General features: G+C 34.0%; 1 protein-coding gene across 2 annotated transcripts in view; it reads right to left on the bottom strand.

Moving 5' to 3' along the window:
- Positions 1 to 24,917, bottom strand: part of LOC123706952 (mannosyl-oligosaccharide alpha-1,2-mannosidase IA-like) — an 85,420-nt gene that overhangs the window by 18,017 nt on the left and 42,486 nt on the right. Inside the window, exons 1-2 of one of the 2 annotated variants that reach the window (XM_045656628.1) lie at positions 4,643 to 5,078; positions 2,614 to 2,832 (exon numbers count right to left, since the gene is read on the bottom strand). In XM_045656628.1, the coding sequence (XP_045512584.1) occupies positions 2,614 to 2,832; positions 4,643 to 4,825 (402 nt within the window). In that variant the 5' untranslated portion in view covers positions 4,826 to 5,078. Of the gene's footprint in view, positions 1 to 2,613; positions 2,833 to 4,642; positions 5,079 to 24,917 lie in introns of those variants that run through there. The other variant, XM_045656619.1, reaches the window with a different exon arrangement.

Here is a 24,917-nt window from a genome sequence, read left to right as displayed (position 1 = left end):
GAGTGCCAAAACCTTCTGGGGAAACCAACCTGGTAGAATGCTCAAAAGCGGTACGGAAATTTCTACATATAATGAAAAACAAAAACACCTTATATCGATCCCTTTTTGAAGACAATTTAATTTACGATCTTTCTCTTATACACTTTTCAGTTCTAATTACATAACAATTTACTTCAACAGTTGACCTCTGATTAAAACAGACAAGCTGAATCGATGGGGATTCTTCGGAATTAATGCAAAATGTAAAGTATAAATTTAAGGCGATTCGGGCAGTCCAAATCGCCTTCACAGATTTTATTGATTCCCATCCGACTGGTTTTTTAGTAGAGGGATCAATGAACTACCTATGAGATGGCAAAAGTGCATAGAAAACAATGGTTCATACTTTGATTAATTAAATATATTATATTTAAAAATATTCGACTTTTTGTTCCTCCCATACAAAACGCCAATTTCATATGTAAGGACCTAATATTTCTCATCATAAGGAATAAAATCACCGCGCTCCCTAGTACATTCCTTTATCATGGTCGTGATTCAGAATAAATAAATAATAGCTAACCAGCATCATGATCACACTCTACATACACACCTTCACTTACCTACCCTCACTTTTACACCATCATACAACACAGCCGAATTAGGTATTACTTAGTTAAATGTATTTAATATCTTTTATTGAGATTTTCCTTTCTAAGTTTCGAAATGTCCGAACCTTTTGTATATATTATGTATTAGGAAAACACTTTTTGAACGGATTGAACCTATGTATTATTATTAGAAACTTATAATTATTTACATAATTCTACATTTAAAAATTTCCGACGTTTCGCGTGCTTTACAGCGTGCGTGGTCACGGTGACCGTCCCAATTTCAAGAAGACGGCCTAAAATTATCGAACACCTGGGATCCAATAATATCCAAATAAAACCCCAAGACAAACAATCCGCGAAAATAGAGGATACCGTGAGTCATTTCTGCAAAAACCCGTCAAGTTTTAGTAAATAAATACAGATAACACAACTTTCTCTACAGCTGTGATACTTTTGACATTCAACACCTTTTGTCTTCAGTCACCGTGACCACGCACGCTGTAAAGCACGCGAAACGTCGGAAAAATTTAAATTTATGTAAATAATTATAAGTTTATAATAATAATACATAGCTTCAATCCGTTTAAAAAGTGTTTTCTTAATGTGTAAAAGCTATGTTAACAAAAGACAATACTATATATTATGTATTTCATTTTTGGCTAAATCTTTAGTATAATAATGTATTTTATAGCGTACGTAATAAGTAATATTGATTTACTTCGTCTTTCGGATTTCGAAAATATATCCATTAAATGATTCAATGTTCTATCGTTCCATTCCATTCATATGCAAGGAAAACACATTCATTTTCTTTGTGAAATAAAACTTTTGTTTGAGACTTTCCATTCTAGTCGGGACTTCGTTGAGGTCCGATGCATTTGGCAAATGAAAAAAGTTAAAAACCACGTCAACTTTGCTAGACTTGGATGCATTGAGGCTGCATGTATTCTCGAGATATTGGAATAGTTTTTGTTGGAAATTCTTTCGACGGTGAGACTGAAGCGGTAATTGTGGCTTTATTTCCTATTGTTCATCATATACAGTGGATAAGGATTAGCTTCACTCTACTGGGAATCGCGACATTCTGTTTGAACCAGTGGCGCCTTTGAGGTCTTTTTTTGTATCTGTCCCGTCATTTGTTTTTTCTTCTGTGCCTGAAACCTTCCACTTTTTCGGTCTAAAGCATGCCGATTTCCTCACGATTTTCTTTACCGTACACGAGTGTTAAATGCACACATATATAGAGATTACATGGTATGAGAGTTTCACACAATATGTGATTGTGTGGTCTGTGCATAATTCACATTGGCAAGGAAAAATTGTCAGGAAACCGGCATCTTAGGATTGTATTCAGTCAGTGGTAGCGTCGTATACAATACATTTGAGGTACAGGAGTCAAAATTAGCGCTAAGCCTCATTTCTAAATCTAACCTTAACACGAAACGTGTAATAATATAAGATAGAATAGATCACCTGCAATTTATAAAAATAATTCCTTAAACAATTTTTTCGTGTAAATTTAAAATGTTTACGAAAAATAGGTTCAACCTTCGCTTAACTTGGCTTAACCCATTGTTGTCTTTTTGTACAAAACATATTATGACGTAATACTTTTATCGCGTGCTTCGTCTTTGTTTTAGTCAACGTGTCCAGTTACACTACACTCGTAATTTCGGTTAATTTAGAGGTTTACACGGCACAGTTTAAATTCAACAAATAATTTAAAAAATTCGGTAGACACTCATCGCTATCAGCTTTAGCAGTTTTTTGGTGAGAGTCTATTTGTCGGACCTCCAAATTCTTCCTTCTTCAAAGGATTCTATAGAAAATGTATGTATGCTTTAAAAAAATCATTAGCGCTACAGACCTTGTTTTTGATGTCAATTTGTAATATAATAATAATCTATAAATAAGCAAGGCATAATATTTTGGTAGTATATGAAAAATTGTACATAGAATTTGAGCTACATATACCTAGTGTTTTATACTATGTTTATAACACATACATAAGTATACGTACAATCTCATTAACATGGAAATGCTCGGCCACCCAATCCCGTCCTTCGCGGAATTCATCCATCAGCCCCATGATGTACAGCGTATCCAGGCCGTCAACAATGGTAGCTCCCATGTCCCCACCACCGAAGACACTCGTAAGATGCGCACGCTTCGATATTGGTTTCAACTCATTCTTGCCCCACGCGTACAGCTTGTAATTGTTCCACGCGTGACGCATCATCTGAAAACAATATATTGTTAAAATACATATAATGTCTTATATTCTCTGAATGCTGCTAGCCTAGTAGTTAGATGTACGATTCTCAACCATCGAGTGTTGGAACGCAGACTTAGTCACGTAGACATTTTTAATATTAGACTAAAAGGATGTGTTCGATATACCTTAGACCTTAAAATCAATATATTAGAGGGCCTACTTTAAAAAAAATTAACAGGATTTAAACTACACAAAAACAACATTTCTGTTATTTTCAGTTTAATTCGGCCCATTAAAAATGGTCATACAGATATAAAAAAATATCACATTCGCTTAAAAAATCTGCGAACACATCAAAAGAGGTCTGCCTAGTGGCCTACATTTAATTGCGAAAGTGAAACTCGAGTTTCACAGCACTGCAAAAATTTTCATTAATTCTGCACTCACATTAGCTCCAAGAGTGTAAAATAAATATAGAAAACATAGTATTGTCTTTTGTTAAAATAGCTTTTACACATTAAGAAAAACACATTTTGAACGGATTAAAGCTATGTATTATTTTTAAAACTTATAGTTATTTACATTATTCTAAATTTAAAAAAAATTCCGACGTTTCGCGTAAAAGTACGTTACGAAAAGTAAGTTGTGTTTTTCTTATAGAAAAACAGTTAAATGGGTACATTACATACAGGTAACATTTCAATTAATTCATTCCAACTATCTTTAGACCGTGTATTAAAATCATTATCGGACGTTGAGGCAGAATACGAATTCCACCCGTAACACCTTGACGTCCGTCGTTCCATAACTAAACGTTTTTAAGGCAGTTTTTGCCGCGCACCACCACTATGTGGAACCAGCTGCCCACTGAAGTATTTCCGAACCAATTTCACTTAGAGTCCTTCAAGAAAAGAGCGTATCAATTCTTACAAGGCCGGTAACGCACTCGCACCCCTCTGGCATCGAGTGTCATGTATCACTTGACATCACGTCTTATAAAAAAAAGAAATTATAAATCTTCGTCTATTAGAATAATTGAATTCTATGAAGACATAAAATTATTACACAGTTTTAGTATTTATAAAAATGTATGTCTATATACATCGAGTGTCTTTTCTAATATTGAAAAACTGCTTTCACAGGCCACTATACATTCAAAGGCATGAAAAGTGCCAAGACACGCGAGTGGCCCGCAGCGTAAGTTTTAATCTCGGCTTCGTACGGCCAGACTAATGAAAGGATCCCGAAGCCATTCATTATTATTAGGCCGAACTTTACGGGAACTTGGAAAAAGTGGCTTTACAGGACGTGTACGATGGGATTTATTAATGACCTTTTTATACTACAACTCATGGGTTAGGGATGTTCTTCTTAGCTCTTTTACAATCCTAGTCGAAGACTTCTGTCATCATATATAGGTAGAACGTCAAAAAAAGAAATGTATTAAATGCTTCTAATTTTACATTTACTGCCAGTTCTCCAATCAAGGGCGTAGAACGGAAGAGAAGAACTGGCAATAAACTCTGCACCGCTCTTTTTAATCGCCATATTTTTCGTTTTACACAACGTTTGTAAGGTGCACCATTACACCATGTTCCACATGACATCTTTAGTAAATAATAACAAAAAAATAAATTAAAAACAAAATACAAAAAATAGACCGGCAACATGACTAAACTGAGTGATACGTGGACGAACATACCAGGTCTGTATTCGCTTGGGAGAGGTGCGTAAAAGTAATATAATAAATAAAACGATAAAATTTTTAAAACACGATCTTATCATACTTCAGTTTTACACTTTTTTAATTAGTTATCCATATTTTAATTATTACCTCAACAACTTTAAGACGTTTTCCTTGAACAGTTTGAATTGCTTGCACCGTAGCATTTGTGTGTTGCACCTCACGAGGGATTCTTTCTAATTGCTCCGCGTTGTCCAATCGACTTAAAGCCAAGATCATGAAGGTCACTATGAAAGTAGCACCAACTGATATCAACAGTCGTAATTTACGCATTTTTACAAGTCCCAAGCAGCACTTTAAAATATAGTAGGAAAACTACCAGAATATAATAAACACAAAAGAGATCGCTGCAGTAATACTACAAACCGATCTCGTGCAGGCCACAGTTTTTAATAAACACTTATTACACAACGTCTTATAATTATAACTACTATATACGAATTGACGTACGCTCGCTCGCTATACCACGCGAATTATGTTCTAACAAATAGCAATTTCCTCCAATATAATCTAAACGTGATAAGCGAACGATACGCTATAACGTCAGCGTGATTAAGAGACAACTGACAATACTACTGCTTTGTTGATATTATTTACTAATTAATCTAAGGAATTATAAACACACGACACGCAAATACCTATTAGACAAAAAAATCTGGCAGGAAAGGTTGAACAATTATTGTATTTCTACAAAAGAACTGTCAATATTAATGGTTAAGAAAAACATTTGTGAAAAAACGACACAAATAAAATGTTTGTAAACTTTATGCCGCGGCATTACAATATTGATTACAAGTTCAATTTAATGAGTTTGTATATTTATGGATAATAGATAAGATTATTGCAGATTTCTACAAATTAAACGTAAAAATAAGTTTTCATATCAAACAGACAGATTATATATTTAGTATATATTATAATTTTTCGTATCTATTAGTAAATAAGACGAATCTAGAGTGTTGTAAGTTACGATAGTGACATACATAGAGTGGGTTAGAGGTTATCCTATTTAACGACGAATTGCTCCACGTGGACAATCATGAGTCTGCTAATTAGGAACATTTTCACCTAAATTAATTTAGAATTTTAAATAGCTGATAATATTATTTATATACCTAGAACAGTGTTTCCCAACGTGGGGCCCACGCCCCACAGGGGGACTATTCATTGAAAAAAATTGAATTTGAATTTCAGCTTTTCATTAGGCAGGTATGTTTTAAAAATATACTTACAGCTTTTCGTCAACAATTTCCTAGTAATTTCTACCGAAAACCTATCATTTAAGTGCCTTAAGTTGTGTTAACTACAAATATTTTTTTCTTAATTCATTCTAAAACGAAAAAGACTTTTAAATAAAAAAATAAGGTTTATAATTCGAGGTATGTTTTTTTCATTATAGCGTAGAGATTTCGTAAATCTGAAGATTATTCTGGGATAACAAGCGCCTATAAACATATATTTGTTTTATATAACATCAATACTTTATTTATTATATTGGAATTTTAATTTACAAAATTGATTATAGCTGATAGCGACCTCTTGAATAATTACTTATACGTTGTAAAAGCTTGTGTCAGCGTTTAGCAGTAAGTGCTACACTTCTACTCTACACTTCTATTATAAGGAAAACTTCAGATTTTAAATTTTCGAAGAGACTATCTTCGATGAACTTTTAACGGCTTTTGGGTCAAGAGGATTTTCAGACGACAATACCCAGTAATGTTTCTTTTTATTTAACAGAAGCCAAGCTAGACTGACGTTAAGTGATATCAATCAACCATGGTCACTCACATTGCCAGAAGGCTCGCAAGTGAGCTTCCGATCTTTTAGGAATTGGTACGCACTTTTCTCTAAGGAGTCTCAGTCGAATTGGTTCGGAAATACTTCAGTGGGCAGCTGGTTTCACAAAGTGGTGGTGCGCGGCAAAAACTGCCTTAAGAAACGCTCAGTTGCGGAACGACGGACGTCGAGGTGACACGGATGATATTTTGTATTCTGCCTTGACGTCCGATGATGAAACACAGCTGCAGGTATTAATCCGAACAACTCATCTGAACACTCCATGGTAAATCTCCACGTAGAATAAAAGATAAATTATTAAACGTTATTAATACTATGATACACTTGAGAGAGTGCCTAAGTCGAGCTTTACTCTCGGGGCGTAACTCCCGACTTAGGTAGTTAATCGCCACGCCTACGAAACTACGAAAGCCTGAGTGAGAAAATATTACAGCCTTAGCGGTTCAATATTCCGGTTTTACTTATATTATACGATTATCAAGATGAGCCTTTTCACAAAAACGTGATTTAAAGCAAAATTTCAGTAATTCATCTAAACATAGACATCGTTGATTCACAACACAGGCGTAGCGGAAAATTACTTTTCTTCGAAAGCGGAAGTAAGGTTTTCAAATATCTACTGTATATAATACCTTAATAAAAATTAATCTTTAACGACGATTATTATTATTTGATATTTACGTATGTTTAACGATTATTTTATAAAGGTAAAGGCTTTATTTGAACGAGCTTATATACATTAAATAGGCGGAAACGATTTAGATATCGTGCAGGAAACATTTGCAAAAATAACACAACGTTCAACTAACATATTTATTAACACGTTCGTTGCATACATAAATATAATGAAATTGACCAAATTAAATGAATAGGAGGGAAACTGGCGGCCTTATTACTTTCGAGCGATCTCTTCCAGGTAACTACGGTGATAAAAAGAATTAGATAGGGTAAGATATATAGTTAATTAAGCCAATCAAAGCACTTAAAACATATGTAAACAGCGAAAATAGTACCTACAATCGCAAATAGAATTAGGAATATTTGATTTTCCAAAGGATTGGAAAATCAAATATTCCTAAGTTTAATGTATGACACGGGCAGCAGGAGGAAGTCTACTAATATTGGTTTGACACACTACTAATTATAACGTCTAATTTGACTGTGAAGTTTTCTATATTTAGAGCTAGAAGACCAGCAGTAGCTCAAGGCAGAATATGAGTAGATGCTTCCAATGGGAAGTCGCTCGCTCATAGCTCATTTGCAAGTACCCGCAGAGAAAAAAAAATTAAGTGTGACGTAGTTTAATAATATTGCTGATAGTTACATTACATCGATATGTATATTTCAAAACCACCAAAACTCGTCATCACAGCTTGATATATTCAGTAGTGGCCTGATAAAAAAAAGCGTTGTATAGCATCTATCGGGTACCTAATCCACGTAAGTTTTAGTTGAATAAGTATTTTTTTTACTAGTATAAACTAAAATTTGTAATTAGAAGTGTAATATGTTTTGTAAATTTTATGTACACCGCAATCAATATAAAAAACAGATACGACGTTCTAATACATAAATAAAGACATAAAACGCAGCGAAAAAACCTTAATTCACGCCGAAAGCAATGATTCACCCAACGAAAGAAATCTGTTAAAACACATTCGTATCAAATCGTGCATTATCGAGGAATTTATCAAGAAGCTTCAGAGTGATTGATAGTAGACAGGACATGACATTGCAGCGTGTCAATTTTTCGCGAAGCCAATTTACGAGAAAATCGGACGAGGCGTGAAGCGAGTGGCATATTTCTAACGCTCGGTTCTTTTACGTTTTTTCATACCGCCCATGAGGCACAGACGAAATATTTTTTATTTATTATCTTAAAGTATAATAAAGCCGTTTGTTTTAATATAGAATGTTGCCAATATAAATGTTGATTTAGAAAAAAACTTATAACTTTTGTGATATCCTGATACAATGTCATAATAAAGTTTGTGTGTTTGAGAGTAGGTTATAGGCTATTCATATAACGTCATGCTATGACTGCATCAACCGAAGACCGCACAGCTATCAGTGGAACTATTTCCATAATAAGATAAAATTTTGAAAGAAAACAATATTGAAAGAAAAAAAATTTTTTTTCCGGGATAAAGCTATTTGTACTATTATAAATTTTCCGACGTTTCGCGTGCTTTACAGCGTGCGTGGTCACGGTGACTGAAGACAAAAGGTGTTGAATGTCAAAAGTATCACAGCTGTAGAGATATAATAGAAGAAGGAAGATAAATTTTAAATGAACTATGAATTACATTTCGTAATATATAAAAAAAAATACCTCTGAACATTAAAAAGATTTAACCTCATACTTACGGCAACAAGTTTTTCAGTATATTTGAGGTTGTTAGCAGAGCCATAACAGTAAATCTGAAGAGAGATTTATTCTTCGAGGTGCAGCGGGCGTCCGTACTCTCACTTAATTACCGCCTGCCGAGATTGCTCCTGGCATACGCTACTTTCCTAGTAATCGTTTCTTATACTTTACTTAGCATTTTTATTTAATAAATTGTAAAGCTATATCATAATAATTTCAATAATTTTCGCTTGGATTTTCGAAGTTCTTTCACAAAGAAATTGGGCTAAAACCCTAAAAATATAGGCTTTACGAAGTGTGGCAAAGGCAGAAAATTTTACACTCAAATACGTATCTTAGGTTTAAAGACTTTATTTCTCAAAAAAGACAAAAATGTCACTTACATGAGAATAATACTTTAGATTAACATTACATTGTAGTCGTTCCTAAAATAATCACACACGATAGCCGTACATGCAATAAACTTAAAAGTAACCTAAGACATGAATAAAAATTAAAAACAAGAAATGAATATATATAAGAAAATATAAAATTATCATAATCCAATTAAATTATTATCGAGTAAAATTAAACATGTATTTTCTTATACATACGCTTATTTTAACCGCAAAAGCTCAAGAAACTTTGCCCGAGCTTCCTCTTAAGAGCTATTACAGGCAATCGGAACCCGAAGTCATCGGATACGGCAGAAAACCTCTTCCGTTCGACCCTCCATACATCTTGCGTTTCCCTTGCGGTTACACAACTCCTTAGACCCTTTGTACTTCAAGGCACTTCTACGAGACAGGATTAATGAGCCTTAAAATATAATGTTGCCTGAACGGGTCGAGTTTAATTTTACAACTACAAGGAATTTTAACAGCGGCGCTGGTATTCTGCAACATCCAATACTGGTAACGAAATTTTAACGATTTTCGTATACAATTACGATGTAGTTCTTTCGGAATGCTCTCAAAATCTCGTAATTGAAGTCAAAATCGTCCTTATAAGATCCAATAAATAGGAGGAAGCTCCTGATTAGAAGACAGAACGATGAAGTATGTATTAATACTGATTTTTTTTATATGAGAATCGAGATGATTATTATTACATCGTTATATTAATCCCGTTTTCAACACAGCATTTTAGCTAAAAAGTTACTTCAACTGACATACAAAAAAGTTCACCTTACAATCTCTAGCAAATATTCCTTATACTAAAATTAAGTACTCAACATCTGCAATGTCTGTATCTGCAACAAAGCACGCTCATACATCTAAGCACCACATATTGGTGTCCTGCTGTTCGCAGTAAAGCGTCATAGATCATACAATAAGTGCCGCCCACACCCTGTCTGTGCTGTGTCACAAATGTGTCTGCCGATGATCGATTGCTAGTTAGCTTGAAGGCTTTTTGTTTAAATGAAATTTATTTTGACCAAAAATGTTGTTACATGAAAATTATTTTGAGACTAACAATTAAACGGAGATATTAAACATGTCTTCAATTATGTCAGTTTATAAATAATTTTAATTATCTTATAAATTTCATAAATTATACAGTGATATGTAGTCATTTTTGGTGTAGTACGTATTGTACGATGTATACAAAATAACATTTGTATGGTTAAAAGAAATAGATTCATTTTCATAACACAATAACAAATCGCTACGCACGCCCATTTCGGTTGTGTTATGCTATTGATAATATAATAAGTGAGCAGTGTTGGCCTAGTGACTTCAACGTTAGGCTTTCATCCTTGAGATCATAGGTTCGATCCCCGGCTGTGCACCAATGGATTTTTTTTCTATGAGCGCATTTAACATTCGCTCGAACGGTGAAGGAAAATATCGTGAGGAAACCGGCTTGTCTTAGACACAAAAAGTCAACGGTGTGTGTCAGGCACAGGGGGCCGATCACAGCTGAGCTGATACTTGTCTATTAGATTGGTATTTGATCATGTAGCAGATACAAAAGCTGAGGCCCAGACCTAAAAAAGGTTGTAGCGCCACAGATTTATTTATTTTATATTTTATTAATAACGTATACAATACATTTGGTCTTGTACAACTTTATAGTTAAGGTAATTAGAAAAATCGTAGTAAACTATGCGCGAATATATATAACACTAAAACGGCTATAAATCCAAGCCATTGAGTTGATGTGTTGATTGATTGAAAAATGTGTTTATTGATTATAAGTAGGTACATATGCATTACAATGTGTAAGATTTGGGAACCTTTTAAGTAAAACATGACCTGGGTCAGGGTTCGCAGCCATCCATTCCATAAAAAAAAACTAAATTTTTATAATCATTTACTTATTTATTTTTGCTTTTAATTTTTTTTACCAGTTTTAACACGCGTGAGTGCATGAGTGAGGGAGTGAGCGAGTGAGTGAGTGAGCAAGTGAGTGAGCGAGTGAGTGAATGAGTGAGTGAGTGAATGAATGAAATGTGCATCTACGTATTAGGTCTCAGAAGCATCTTCAACACTGCGTAAGGTGTGTTCATTAGTCCTTTAATCGTATTTTTAGATTGTATACGGTGAGCGGGTAGATATTAGCAGCCTATTTAATTTATTATACAAATAGTCTACTTGCATATTGCATCTGGCGAACCTGACCTGGCTGACCAACAACAACATCCCTATTTCTTTTTAGGAACAGCCTACTATCATAGCGCTCTGTGTGCTTTTAAAATTACACTTAGGTCATACAGCTTCCTAACGGAAAGTTGGTTGTGTGGTGTATAATTTTGAATTATTTCGGATATAACTGTGTTGAGGGATATATTTTTTCTAATTATTATTTTAAGATTTGGTTTTATTTCGTTGTGAAGCTATCTGAAATGTTAATGTTAGCTTTGGGAAACGCCCTCAAATTAGATGTTCATTAATGAATTATAAATTAGCAAATTTGTTTATGTGGTAAACGTTACCACATATAATAGGTTTGGTGGGATAAACCAAAATCATCCTGGCGCACACATTTATTTAGTTAAGTTAATTATAAGATTTAGTTTTGTATTTTTCTAGTTTCATTGTTTGCGGTTCCTTTTATAAATATCCTAATATGTGCTAATTTGTTTTATTTAATGTTAAAATAACAATGTAAAATAACTAAATTTTCATCATCCGTTACATTTTAAAAAACTTTTACATGTGTATAAATCAAAGCATACTAAGGAGTAGTACATGCATAACTTTTCATATTAAAAACACTAGGTCAAAGAGCCATGAAAGCGGAAAATTAAAATTGTAGAAACAACAGTCACCTCGATAATGGCAGACGGACATTTCTATTCTCTTTGAATTTATTACTTTGATCTGGCCTCGGGCCGTAATCAACACGATCAATAGTCATTTTGAATACGGCCTGTTTTAACATAAACTTACAATGGAATATTCATAACTCACGTGAAACTCAATCGAATTATTTATATTGACTGTAGAAAATTCTATTCAATACTACACGTTATAATTTTTATGGGCTTTAATTATTTATTACTAATAATAAAATAATTTATTTCTGTAATTACTTATACTAAGTACATAAAAATGTGAATACTAAAAAAATAACATTAAAAATAAATACTAATTATTAATCGGCAGGCCGGTTGATTTATGTTATACAGCTTGTCCTTGGACATAGGCCTCCTCTAAGGGCTTGCACTCTTCTCTTTAGCGTTACGCATTTACATAGGGCCAGGTACATCATCTTTTTATTTGTCTTCCTCGTTTTCTATGGTCATAGCGAGGTATATTCAAACAAAGAAGGCGATGAATCAAACCGTATTATACCGTATACCGTAACTATTTATTACTAAGTTATAATTAATTGGAGCCGATTGGATAATTTTTATAAGACGTTGGGAAGTTAAATAACAAATTGATAAATTTTCACATTGCATTACGTCTTCAAAAAAGTCTTATATGTGAGCAAAAATCGTCTTTGTCTCATATAAACTTAAGTCACTGATAACTCAATTAAGAAGTTCTAAACCTCCAGTTGAGGTGTTTACTCATTATAAGTGCTCCAGGCAGTTCCGTTTCGAAGTTACCAACTATCTAAACACTCAACTGCTGCCTAAGGCACGAAAATAACTTCGTCATTGAGTTTTCTCTAATGGAAAATCTGCATAATGGGCTCCTCCGTGATTCGATTTGTTGGAAAAACTCCGATCGGCATTAATGGATGGCTTATTTGCTTATACAGTCAATATAAATTGAACGTCTTTACTTCGATAAAAGGACGGACTTTGGAACCAAATATGGGGTCTTGTGAGCGATATCCAATAACGTTTTACCCTGGAGCAAAGTCTCCGTCAGTTATAACGGTCGAATCAAAGGACCTATCTATAGATAATTTCCTATATGTCCTGGAAATAATTTCTTATTGTTGAGGGATCGGACTTGGAAATAATTGTATTTTTTATTTAGGTCAACTTACTAGTTAATCTCTCATAGAGATATAATGTACAAAATATTAAAAAAAAAAATTGGACAGACGGCAACGAACAGGTGAGTCGCATGACAATTGTTACCATAATTGACAGATGACAGATGTCAAGTTGGAACGGAAATGAAATGTATCTTTCCTTTACGGCCTCTACCCATTAAAAAACAATTATCGTGTTCACACCGCACATAAACAATAAGCTTTTGTTTTATCCAAGAGAATAAATCAACGGTTCGCGAATAAAGACATCACGAGCGCAAATTAAGGAAACATGAAACCATTTGTAAGCATTTCCCGATGAAAAATTTCAGTCTGTATTCCGGCCTTGCTTGTAACAATGCAAATTCAATTTTGTTGGGCGTGGGAGCAAATAAATATTTTTGATAGAAAAGCAACGATCGTTTGTCATTATTATGTCCGCGCCTGCCCTTCTGAAATATAGAAAAATCTTCGAAACGGATCCGAGACGCTCGAGTGATAAAGTGGCCTTAGGCGTTTGATTTATGAATTTAATCAGGAGAGATATTGGCGATAATTCGAGAAAAATTTTCACCAACTTAGATTGACACTGCACCTGTGCAGTTGGAATTGGCTCCATAGTTACAAATTAAAACAAACTACGAGTTCTGAGACTAAACTTATTCTGCATCAATTGTTATATTTGATGAACTTTATTAGCGGAAAAAATGTGTGCGTGAAGTGAAACTTCTTTAGGACTATTTTTCGAAAAATTATCTACTATATCCAACTTAACATAAATTGGTGAAATAAAGTTAAATTAGATTAAGTTTAACAAAAGGCTTTTATTATCATAGACATGAATACAAATACAATTATTTCATTTTACCTTATTACTACTAAGAATATTACAGATTTTCATTAATTGCAATAGAATTATTACTGTCATTGTTATCGTTATTATATATTTTTGTTATTAATTGCTTGGAATCTCTTCCAATCAACCGTGGTAGGGACAAGAAAAAGATGGCGAGTAACGGAAAAATGTGACGCGTAATCCAAAAATGTGACGTTTTTTTCCCCAACGCCGATAAAGAAGTTTCACTTCAAAAATTGCCCATAGGCACACTAATCTGAACCCTGACATATCAATGCTATCAAAAGACTTAGAATAAGTTAGAAAAATCAGAATCTTAAAAGGCTTGGCGTTACGAAGACTGGCAATCGGCCACCACTCATACCCTTGTTGAACACCAGCTTTATTTCATGTTTAGTTTTCCCGGGAATAAAACATAAATATCTTTACCACAATTACATTTACTTCAATTGCATAAAGAAATAAAGGAGAATTGTTAATTCACAATTGGAATGTAATGTCTCGCATTGAGAATGAGATTGCACGGCTGTTGGCCAGCGTCCAATACAAGCCCAGCCCCGTGATTAAAACACGACGTTTGGGGAAATTCGTAATGCAGCTGACTCTTTAATAATAATTTAATTACTAATTAATGCTTCAAAATTACATATTCCTTAATTACATTTAATTCAAATAAAAGGAGAAATTGGTCAACATTGTTTTTACTACTTTAGGAAAACTTATAGAAAATATTATAAGATTTATAGTTTATGAATTTACAAAAGATATCCATAATGGTTTTAATTATCGTTTACATAATACATAGGTATATAAACAAAACTTAACATAGTTTTTTTATTTTTGTTCATTCTCATGGTTTTTTGTTAAATATTCACCAATAATCAATATTACCAAAATGTATAGAATTCTGTTCGCTACCCTATCCGTATTATTAATATATTCCGTAACAGTATAAACTTTGAATAATCATTATACATGAAAAATATCATTTGTCCAGACCATTTAGTAATTTTTAATAAAACATGGCTGTGAATCTTAGCACTTACGCGTAAATTTGTTGGATAAATATATTTATTCACTTTGTCATCTTTCCCGTGTGAGTCGACACCTAGTTATATACCTAGCTATACCAATATACCCCCATTTTTATGCTTTTTTCTGGCGATAAAAATATTGAAAAGAAAATAATATCTTGTACTCAACTTCATAAGTATCAATCCTCATAAATAATATTAATAATAAAAGCCAATTGAATTGCCAATAATTACAAGAGAAAATATAGTTTAGATTAGTTATATACATTTCTATTTCTTGTTATCAGAATATCCTAGCTTCCTTCAGTACAGTTCAACGGAGTTCCTTTACGGGTATAAACATCCTCCAGCTTTTTCCAAATATCTCTGTTCATGGCTCTCTTTATCCATTCGCCTTCTGCTAACCTTTCTATTACTCCTATCAATCCTTATATCAGCCATTAATGTATATACAGATAAACTTAATCAAGAGGAGTTAACGTAAAATTACTGTACGTAAGCCCGCAACGTTTAGTCTTGTTTAAAGTGAAACGGATACAAAGCTGTAACGCAAACAGCCTGCATCCACGCTTGTTAACGTGTTTAAACATTGTATTGTGTCCCGCCACAGGAATATCGCTCGTGTAGTTTAAGCCTATGGATAATCCTGTTCAACTGATAAAAAGTTCTTCCTTTAGTTAAGAAGACATTATTTATTCACACAATCTTGCCCACGCTCGGCACACTCATACATGATTTTAAAAAAATACAAGATTCAACGTGACAAGCAGTTACAAGCAAATATAACATTCGTGAAGGAGAAAAGAAATCCAGCAAAATGATAAAAAGTAATATCCTCGTCTGATGCAACTGTGCATATGCAGACCCAGCTCCATACTCATTTTTTTTAAGTTTCCAGGGCATTACGACTTAGGATCCTTCCACTTTTTTTATTTTTATGAAGGAGGTAAAAATGCACAATTGCAGGCCCGCGAGCGCATGCAGTCGCTATCGCGGGGACTGTGGAAATGGTTAACTCTTATCCCTCTGCTAATCAGAGGGGAGAAACACGACCCACTAAAATTTCCTACTGAGCCCTCCATATCGCCTGCTATGCCGGACACATTCAGTCTGAATGAATGACGTACGGCACCGCATTGAGGCACTAGGCATTCAACCCTCCCTGGGTAGTGCCTAATGAACTCAGGCGAATATGACTGCATACGGGCTCAGCGACGGCACAGCGGGACGCTGATGGGCAAACGCTCCTCGCGTCTTGCCCCCGAGCCCCCGCCTCGCCGCCGCCGAGCACAACCCCTCCGGCCATCGCCACCCACCTCCCGCTGACGCTCGGCAGCCTCATTCTGCAGCAGAACACGCTCGCAGAAGAAGGCTACCGCACGCCATGCTTCTTGGCAGGAGGCAACCACAAGAGCAACGTACCTTAACGTCTGGCAACGCACAAGCAAGTCGCTAGAGTCCATGGGCGACTGCAGGCACTTAACACTAAGTACCTTAAAAATAATCACTTGATGGCTCAAATATCATCCGTTTTATTTTATTAAGTATCTTCTACGACTAAAATGTGTCGTCAATTTTTAGGAAACATGCCGGTTTTCTAACAACTGCCTTCACTGTTTGAGCGGTGTTAATTGCACAAACCCATGGTGCAGCCGAAATTGTTGGAAGTCGCACTCTGAAGCCACTTGGCCAAAACTGGTCTCGAAACGCTTTGAATAAAGCACTCAAATAAATCGCTTAGTTAAAAAGGCTTTGCACTATTGAACAACTGTAGCCTTTATCCATAAATTCACTCGAACGATTTCTCGAAACTACCCAGACTATTTTAGATCCGCATGCTATTTTTAAATAAAATGTTTTTATTAAACTTTGATTTTATTCTCACACGTCTGTTATAGAGAGCTTGCAATGCATAACATATATATGTCTCATTTACTTTAATATCATATACAACCTAAACACGAAAAACCCAGACCTTTTCCCTTAATAACACAATTCAATACGCAAATGTTTGCAAATTACTGACAAAAATAATCATAATGAAAACATACCTTGAAAAGTGTCAAGAATGCCCTTCAGCTCAACAATAAAAATGGCTCCGCTTACGACACTAAATAACTGACCAAATATCAAGTCGAGGGTTCGACCTGTACGTAATGGTTATGGGATATGAAGGACCCTTGCAAATACCAACAGACATATTCTTATAAAATTACGAGTACTTAACCAGGGTTATTGGTTTTTCCATCCAAAGGGATGTTTGTGTGTAAATAAATAGTTACAGATATGTTATTATGTGATATTGTTTTATTACTACTACATGTTCTATATATAACGCTAAAAGGATCTATAGTGTATTTAAAATAAACCTGCGATTCATTGATAGAAATCTTCAATAGCCCTCCAAAGCTTTTAAGGTGAAAGCTCAAAGTATCGAGCAAGGTATACCTCAGTTTACTTTCAAAGATATTCTTTGTACAAAATTCGCTAAGCTGGATTTAAAGCCTTCTAGCTGCATCTTAGCTCTTTCAAAGCGTTGCACTTCGAAAATCACCGACGAACCTCAATTTTTATTACGAGAGCTTTTGCGCTTAGCAGAGTTTAAGGTGTAGCTTAAAGCGTACATTGAGTTTTACGATCCAAGGAATTGTATTCGTCGAGTTACAGAAGTTTCTTTGGAACAATATATTTGAGAAAATTACTGTTAGAATTTTGTCGTTTGTTATTTATTATAATTGCGTGGGCATTACGTAATAGGATTAGGCTTGACAGTATGAAAAATAAAGTCAATTAATGATTTAGACGTATGAAACATGAATGAAACAATCCATAGTAGAAAAATATTGTTTTTCATGCGTCAGTTACATGACAGAGTCACAGATAAGTCGAATCGATGATTACACATCAAACCTGTAAATTATGTACTCACCTTTCTAACCATAATACTGTTTTGGAGTTTAATTTCAGCGTAGACTGATTTTGATCGAAATATTATACTTATTTGTGTAATTAAGGCATTTCAATAAACACGTAATAACTTTAAGTTTATATTTTTATAGACATGGTACAGGTGCGATGACGTCTCGAAGAAACGTTTGGCGGGTTTGAAAATATGAACGTTTAATTTGAATTTGTAAAGCCAACATTTAATATAATAAAAAAATACAATTTGCATACGTCACTAATGAATAATTCAAATTAGATTTTTCAATCTTATCAATTAAAATTTGTTTGAAAAAGGATAAAAAATATAAAGACCTATAAATTCACAACACAACGTGCATAAAAAATTGCCTTTGCTACACAATAATATAATTTAATTAAAATCAGACAATTTAATGCATTTACAATTGTATTATGGGCCCAGGAATTATATAATTATTAAAAACCATTAGGCCATTCCCCGTTATACACAATCTTAGAAAACCGTAATTCCAGGACACTGAATCTTAATAGTCGGCTTTAGCGTTAAGCGTGCTGAGTCGCGGTCCTCACATACGAAAGTTACAGTTCGTACTTATTTTGACTCTGAAACTTACCCAAAGAGAAGCACTCAAAATAAATTCCTTTTATTGTCTAATTAATCGCACCGCTTGAATTTATAGGACTAGAGAAAAACAAAAGTTTTCTCTTACCCAACCCTCCCATTATATCCTGAGCTTTATAATTCTTTTTATAAAGCTTTGGTTTCCGCTGCTGACCGTACTTAGTCATAATCTTGTTAATACTATACATACTAAAGACAATTATTTATTAATTGACTGATAAGTTTTTGTTGGATTTAATTTTAGAAGAACCTTATAATAAATATGATAGTGGTAACCCATGATAATGATATATCTACAATTAAAAAAATCCCTTCTTAAGAAAGTACATATGTACTTTCACATACATATGATGGATGAATCAAGAAAAAACAGCACGATCAGCCACATTAAACTATTTATATACGTCATATTCTATGTTAATATCTATCAACCAATCTAAGAACTCAGTCCCAATTTTTTTTCACCTTCCCTTTGAACAGAAAAATATAATTTTACTCGTTATATTTTAATAGATTGTGTCGGAGTTACAATAGATATATAGAAATTACTCGGTGGCCATTTTCAGCAACTCCATGGAGTTTTAGAAACCCTGCGATTATTGTTATATTTTTATACTACACAATTCTGTATTGACATTGTATATTTGTAGCTTAGTAATGTTATTATCACACATTTATAACATATATTCATAAGTATCTGATTGTCCTCCTTGTTAGGGAGCAAAATAAAATGTATAAAAGTAAGTTTAACAAATACGTGTTAGCAATCTACCCTGTGGTTCTGTGAACAAGTCAACCGTGTTGGGGTCTTGTTCCTCCCATTGACGAGGTCGTTGCGTTATCTCTCGACGATCCAGGAAAATCCTCAGAAGTATTATCGTCAGAAGTTTTTGTATCTTATTTGATATCTTCGATGGCTCCGATAACGGAAGAATATAATATATCGTTTCGAATATTGTACGAAACATTTTCGTGGATTTTGTGTGAGGTAAAAACTAGGTTAAAAACTAAAGAAATCCTTATTTTAGTTATAGGCTGCTATATCGCTAACAAGCTATGCCATCTAGGCAATCCTATTGAGGTAAAAAAAATCTACGAGTAAGGCAATAAAAAAATTTACAATTACTAGACTAAAATCTAAAAAAAACACTAAAAACTTATGTCTGTTTTTTTTAACAAAACACGGTATAAGTCTCTTCATCTAAGTCTACAAAAATTAAACAGTCCTTACTTATAACTGATTTGACACTTTAAATCTTGGTCTTGTGAATAGTTCTTATTTTTTCTATATTTGTTACAAATAAATTTAGTGATTAAACAGGATATTTGTAAATAAAATATAAACGAAAGCGAAACCTGGAAAGGCCTGATAGAATATAAATTAATGGATACATTTACAAATAGACACGTCAAAGTACCACTTTCTTACAATTTCTGGTTTGTCGAGTTATTTAATCATCTACGCGAGTCTCTATATTCCGTCTTTATACAGAAAAGGAACTATTAGGTAATGCTGAACGGATTTTATTAATTTACCTATTTATTACGCGATTATTACTGCTACTTTGTAGCCTTTAGATATTTTCGATCACGACTTCTTAAGAAGAATACCAAGCTTGTTCTGTACAAAACTCTTCTGCGACCAGTGCTCACTTATGGTTCTGAAACCTGGCCCCTTCTCAAGAAAGACTAGACTTCTCTCCTTATTTTTGAGCGGAAGATTCTTCGAGGAATCTTTGGTCCTGTTTGCGACGACGGAGGTTGGCGTATTCGCTACAATAACGAACTTTATAACATCCTAGACGACGCAAACATGGTACAATTCATAAAATGCAACAGCCACCCGGCTGGGACATGTGCACCGAATAGCGAACGACAGAACCCCAAGGTCCTTACGAAACTCACAACCCGGTGGCAAGAGAAAACCCAGTAGACCGAGGGTATGTTGGTGGGATGGAGTTGTGAATGACCTCGAAACAATAGGGGTACGCAATTGGAAACGGGGAGCTCTGGATAGATTGCGATGACGCAGTGTACTTGAGGAGGCTAAGGCCCACAAGGGGCTGTATAGCCATGGATGATGATGATTTATTACGCGAGGCATTCGAGCAGGCGGGACACTTTGAATGAAGTGCTAAGTGCTAATCTCTGTCCATGGACACATCCAACGCTAACTTGCATCCGTTGCCGACTTTTGTACGTATAGTACGCTGTACGCTACGTTTGTCTTTGCACACACACACAGTTAATATGACGTGGCCAGGTATAACGACAGGACATGGACACACAGACCGGTAAAATGGTCGGGAGGATGGGCTTAACACTTGTGCCAGATGAACATATGAAATTGCGGTGAAAGATGGCTGGAGACAGTGAAATATTATTTAATTACCTGGAAGAGGCTTATATCCGGAAGTCCATATGATAAGTACAATCTTAACTGTTAGTGTCTTGTGTAGTATATTCTATATAATATAATATTAGTAATAACAACTAAATTTATATACCTAATATATATATTTGTATCTTTTTAAAGAGTAGAATAAAGCTTAATTATTATCAATTAAATGCACAAAGTATATGACAATACACTAGACGTTTAATTAAAGCAAAATTTGCTAGTAATGTAGATCCTTAAATTCGATCGCATAGTCTACTATATGTGACCAAGATGCCCTTAAGCCGTTTAGGGTGAGCCTGCTAGGTACCTATCTAAATAATGTGAAATTCGATAAACTATGTAATCTTACATATTCAGCATTCAATATTTTCCATAGACACATATAGGAGCAAAAAGACAATAATAGTCCTTCTGTCCGGAACACGGAAAGGGCGGGCCGGGACGGTGATCAAACCGTGACAGACACACTGACGAAGTAAATTTTTTGTTATCAAGAATTCGGGAAAACCGCATTTTCCGAAACTCTAACTAATTTAGGAATTCAAATAAAATAGTTTCACTCCAGTTCTTGTATATAGGAATTTTTCTATACGATTTACGTGTGTTTTATGTTTAGGCAATATATTTAATATTTTTATTAAATCAACTGTCTTCATCTCTCTCTATCAAGAGCATAAGTCTACCAATATTCCTCAGCAAATTCTTTAAACTGATTGTATAGTATTGACATGTATTTGTGTGGCTTTTGTAAATACTGTTATTTCAAGGACTAAATGAGGCGTAATTACAGTTATAATGCCACACTGTGAAACTGAAAGTGTGCCTTTTAGCCAAGTCATACTTAACATAGGCATTTAAGTCGCAGGACCTCAGTTGGATTTCCACTAAAGCCTATTGGCCTCCTTTTTCAAGGAGGCATAATGTAATGACCTTTACTAAGGCAAGTCAGAAGTATATCTGCTACTGGGATATATAGTAAGACTCTAGATTATATGTTTATATAAAACAGGGCAACTCCTTATGTTAAGTGATAGCAGTGTACACGCTGACACAGCCAAGAGGCTCGCAAATGAGTTACCGGGCCTTTAAGAATCAATTTCCTTTTTTAATTATCTTTCTAGCGTGATTCCATGGGTGATTGTTGTTGTATACTTATTATTTTTAATATATAATAAATTTAAATTCAATTCAAAATAGTAAGCCGTCCTTTATGATAGCTGGAATCTAGACTGAAATTTACATGAAAATAGTACTGTCATGCTAAAATGCAATATACGTAGGACATCTCTGAAACGGAGTGAACTCGATATTAGAAACCCTCAAGGAATATTGAATTTAAATGTAACAATAATTAAATTTAACCGTAAAGTTGGGTTGTTCAAGTTATATAAAATGGGTTTACTTTTAATTCGAAAAACTATTTCTTTAATATAAAATTTTACATTTATATTTATTTTTTTAAACATCAACCTCCTTGTAAAGGAGGTACTTTCAGGTACTTATGTAAATATGTCATGGAAAGGAAATACATATGTGAAAATGACAGAAGAACTTAGGAAGACGCAGCGCTAACCAGATCCATGCAATTTCCTCACGATCGTGTAGCCCGCAATTGCCTCGCAGAACTCCCGAGGGGACGTTTTGTATCGAAGAATTCGCATTGGTCCGTCAATCGTGCGTGAATATATAATGTCAATACATACATCGTAATTAGGTAGAGATATAACAAGCAAAATAAACCAATAATAGTAGTAAAACAATTTATACTGCAAGGTTGCTAAAATTTACGTATTAAAAGGTTACATTCGAAGACTTTTAAATAAATAATTGTTAAATTTGACGTAGCTTAAAATTATTATTTTAGATTATAACATGATAAACTTAAAATTACTAAAATTACTAAAACTTAGTTATGCATTCATTTTTGTTTATTTTTGGTGGTCTGGAAGACATCGCTTACGGTTCTTTATTTTGTAAATTGTTTGTTTATACAGAAAACTGTAAATAAATATAATATATTCTAGAATATATAATGGAAATTAATAGTTATGAGATTTAAATTCAGTTTTGTTTTATTCAGATATCCAGTAAACTACAACCTTAAATAAAAAAGTAATTGATTCTTGAAATAGGCGTGGAAGGTATATATAACTTAAATTGTTTTTGCGAAATTGTCAATTAAAAAACACTTTTAAATCCAATAAAATCGCACAAAAATACGTCAATTACCAGATACCGACGCGAGCTTGAAAAGAATACGTAATAGCTGACACAAACTTGCAAAGCACTCGTCATTCAACAGTCTAGTTAGAATTTATTTCCGCATGAAATGCTATAAAATTTCTAGATATTTAAGGAATGGCGCGAAGTTGATTCGTGTTAGAACTAATATTTTAAGTCAAAATTAATGTTATGACAAGTTAAAAGTACTCAAACCGACGAGCTTGCACGGTGACTGTCGGGAAAAAGGGCGAAGCCAGATATCTATGATAAGACCGTAGCAAGTGGAGTTGCGGAGTTCATTCCTACCCCTTCGGCAAAGGGTGTGATATATAAATGAATAAAGATACATTAAAAAAATATTTAATTTATACTAAAAGGTAGACAAGCTTAAAAAACTATATTTATACATTATTATTTGTACTACCAACTACCAAATATAAGAATCTTCGGAAATATTATGCTTAACAAAGCTTGATCTATGTCCAAAAGCGCGACATCAAAATGTAAACAGTTGTTTTCAACGACACGATCTTTTATAATAATAACGCAAATAAATTCGTACATAAACGTTAGATTTCATTCAAATGAAACTATAACTTTACAGACATTATATACATCGCTTATGTATCGTATATTGATTTAAATAACTAATATAATTAACGAATTACACAACTAGAATTTCACATTAAATCTCACGAGATTCCGATGATATAAATTATGGAAGCGAATTAACTTGCTATGTATTGTTTAAGCTTACTGTAATGTCAAGTACTCCGCAATTATACCATAATAATACCAGCTGCCCACTGAAGTATTTCCAAACCAATTCGACTTAGGGTCCTTCAAGAAAAGAGCGTACAAATTCTTAAAAGGCCGGCAACGCACTCGCGAGCCCTCTGGCATTGAGAGTGTCCATGGGCGGCGGTATCACTTAACATCAGGTGAGCCTCCTGCCCGTTTGCCCCCTATTTTATAAAAATATAAAACTGAGATCTAGACCTCCGTTATTCTCTGATGAATTGTGTTGGGCTTCCAATAACGACAACATGTCTAAGTAGTAGCATGCAATTGGACACGGTAGATTCATAGAAATGAAAGAAATGAGAAGAAATTCTCAATAGAAGGTTCACGGCTGTGAGTGCCAGCATGTAGTAAATACCACATTGTATTTTTTTAAATCACGTTCTTCGGATTTCATAGGGAAGATTGTATTTCCAAACGCACGGGCTAGACGGCGGTATGCCATTAGAATTATTATTAGAAAAGTGACTACCAGTACTCTCGCAAGTTTTCTTAACAGGAGAAAACTACATAAGTACCCAAACTATGAAATAAATAATGTACACATGCGATGGATTAGGAATGGAAAATTTTGTTTTATAATAGTAGTAGACTTTGGTTACAAAATTTTATTTTTATTTACACTGTAATTCATTCATTTTAAGTACTACATAACTTTCATGAGAAATAAAGAATTCATTATTAAGCTGTTACATTATATTTATTTATTAACACTTCGTTACATTACAATATAAAAAAATTGAACGTAATTAAATCAAAATGAGAGCAACTGGCGGCCTTATCGCTTTCAAGCGATCTCTTCCAGGCAACCACTTTGAGTAAAGAAAAAAAATGTATTAAATTACATAAGATAGGCAAGAAAAATAAAGATACATGTTATACACAGTTATTAAGACAAAACTAAACAGGAACAAAAAAA

Source organism: Pieris brassicae, chromosome 1 (genome assembly GCF_905147105.1).
Source record: "Pieris brassicae chromosome 1, ilPieBrab1.1, whole genome shotgun sequence".
NCBI lineage: Eukaryota > Metazoa > Arthropoda > Insecta > Lepidoptera > Pieridae > Pieris > Pieris brassicae.
Note: the sequence above shows the minus strand (reverse complement) of the source record. Positions and strands in the feature narration are given on the sequence as shown.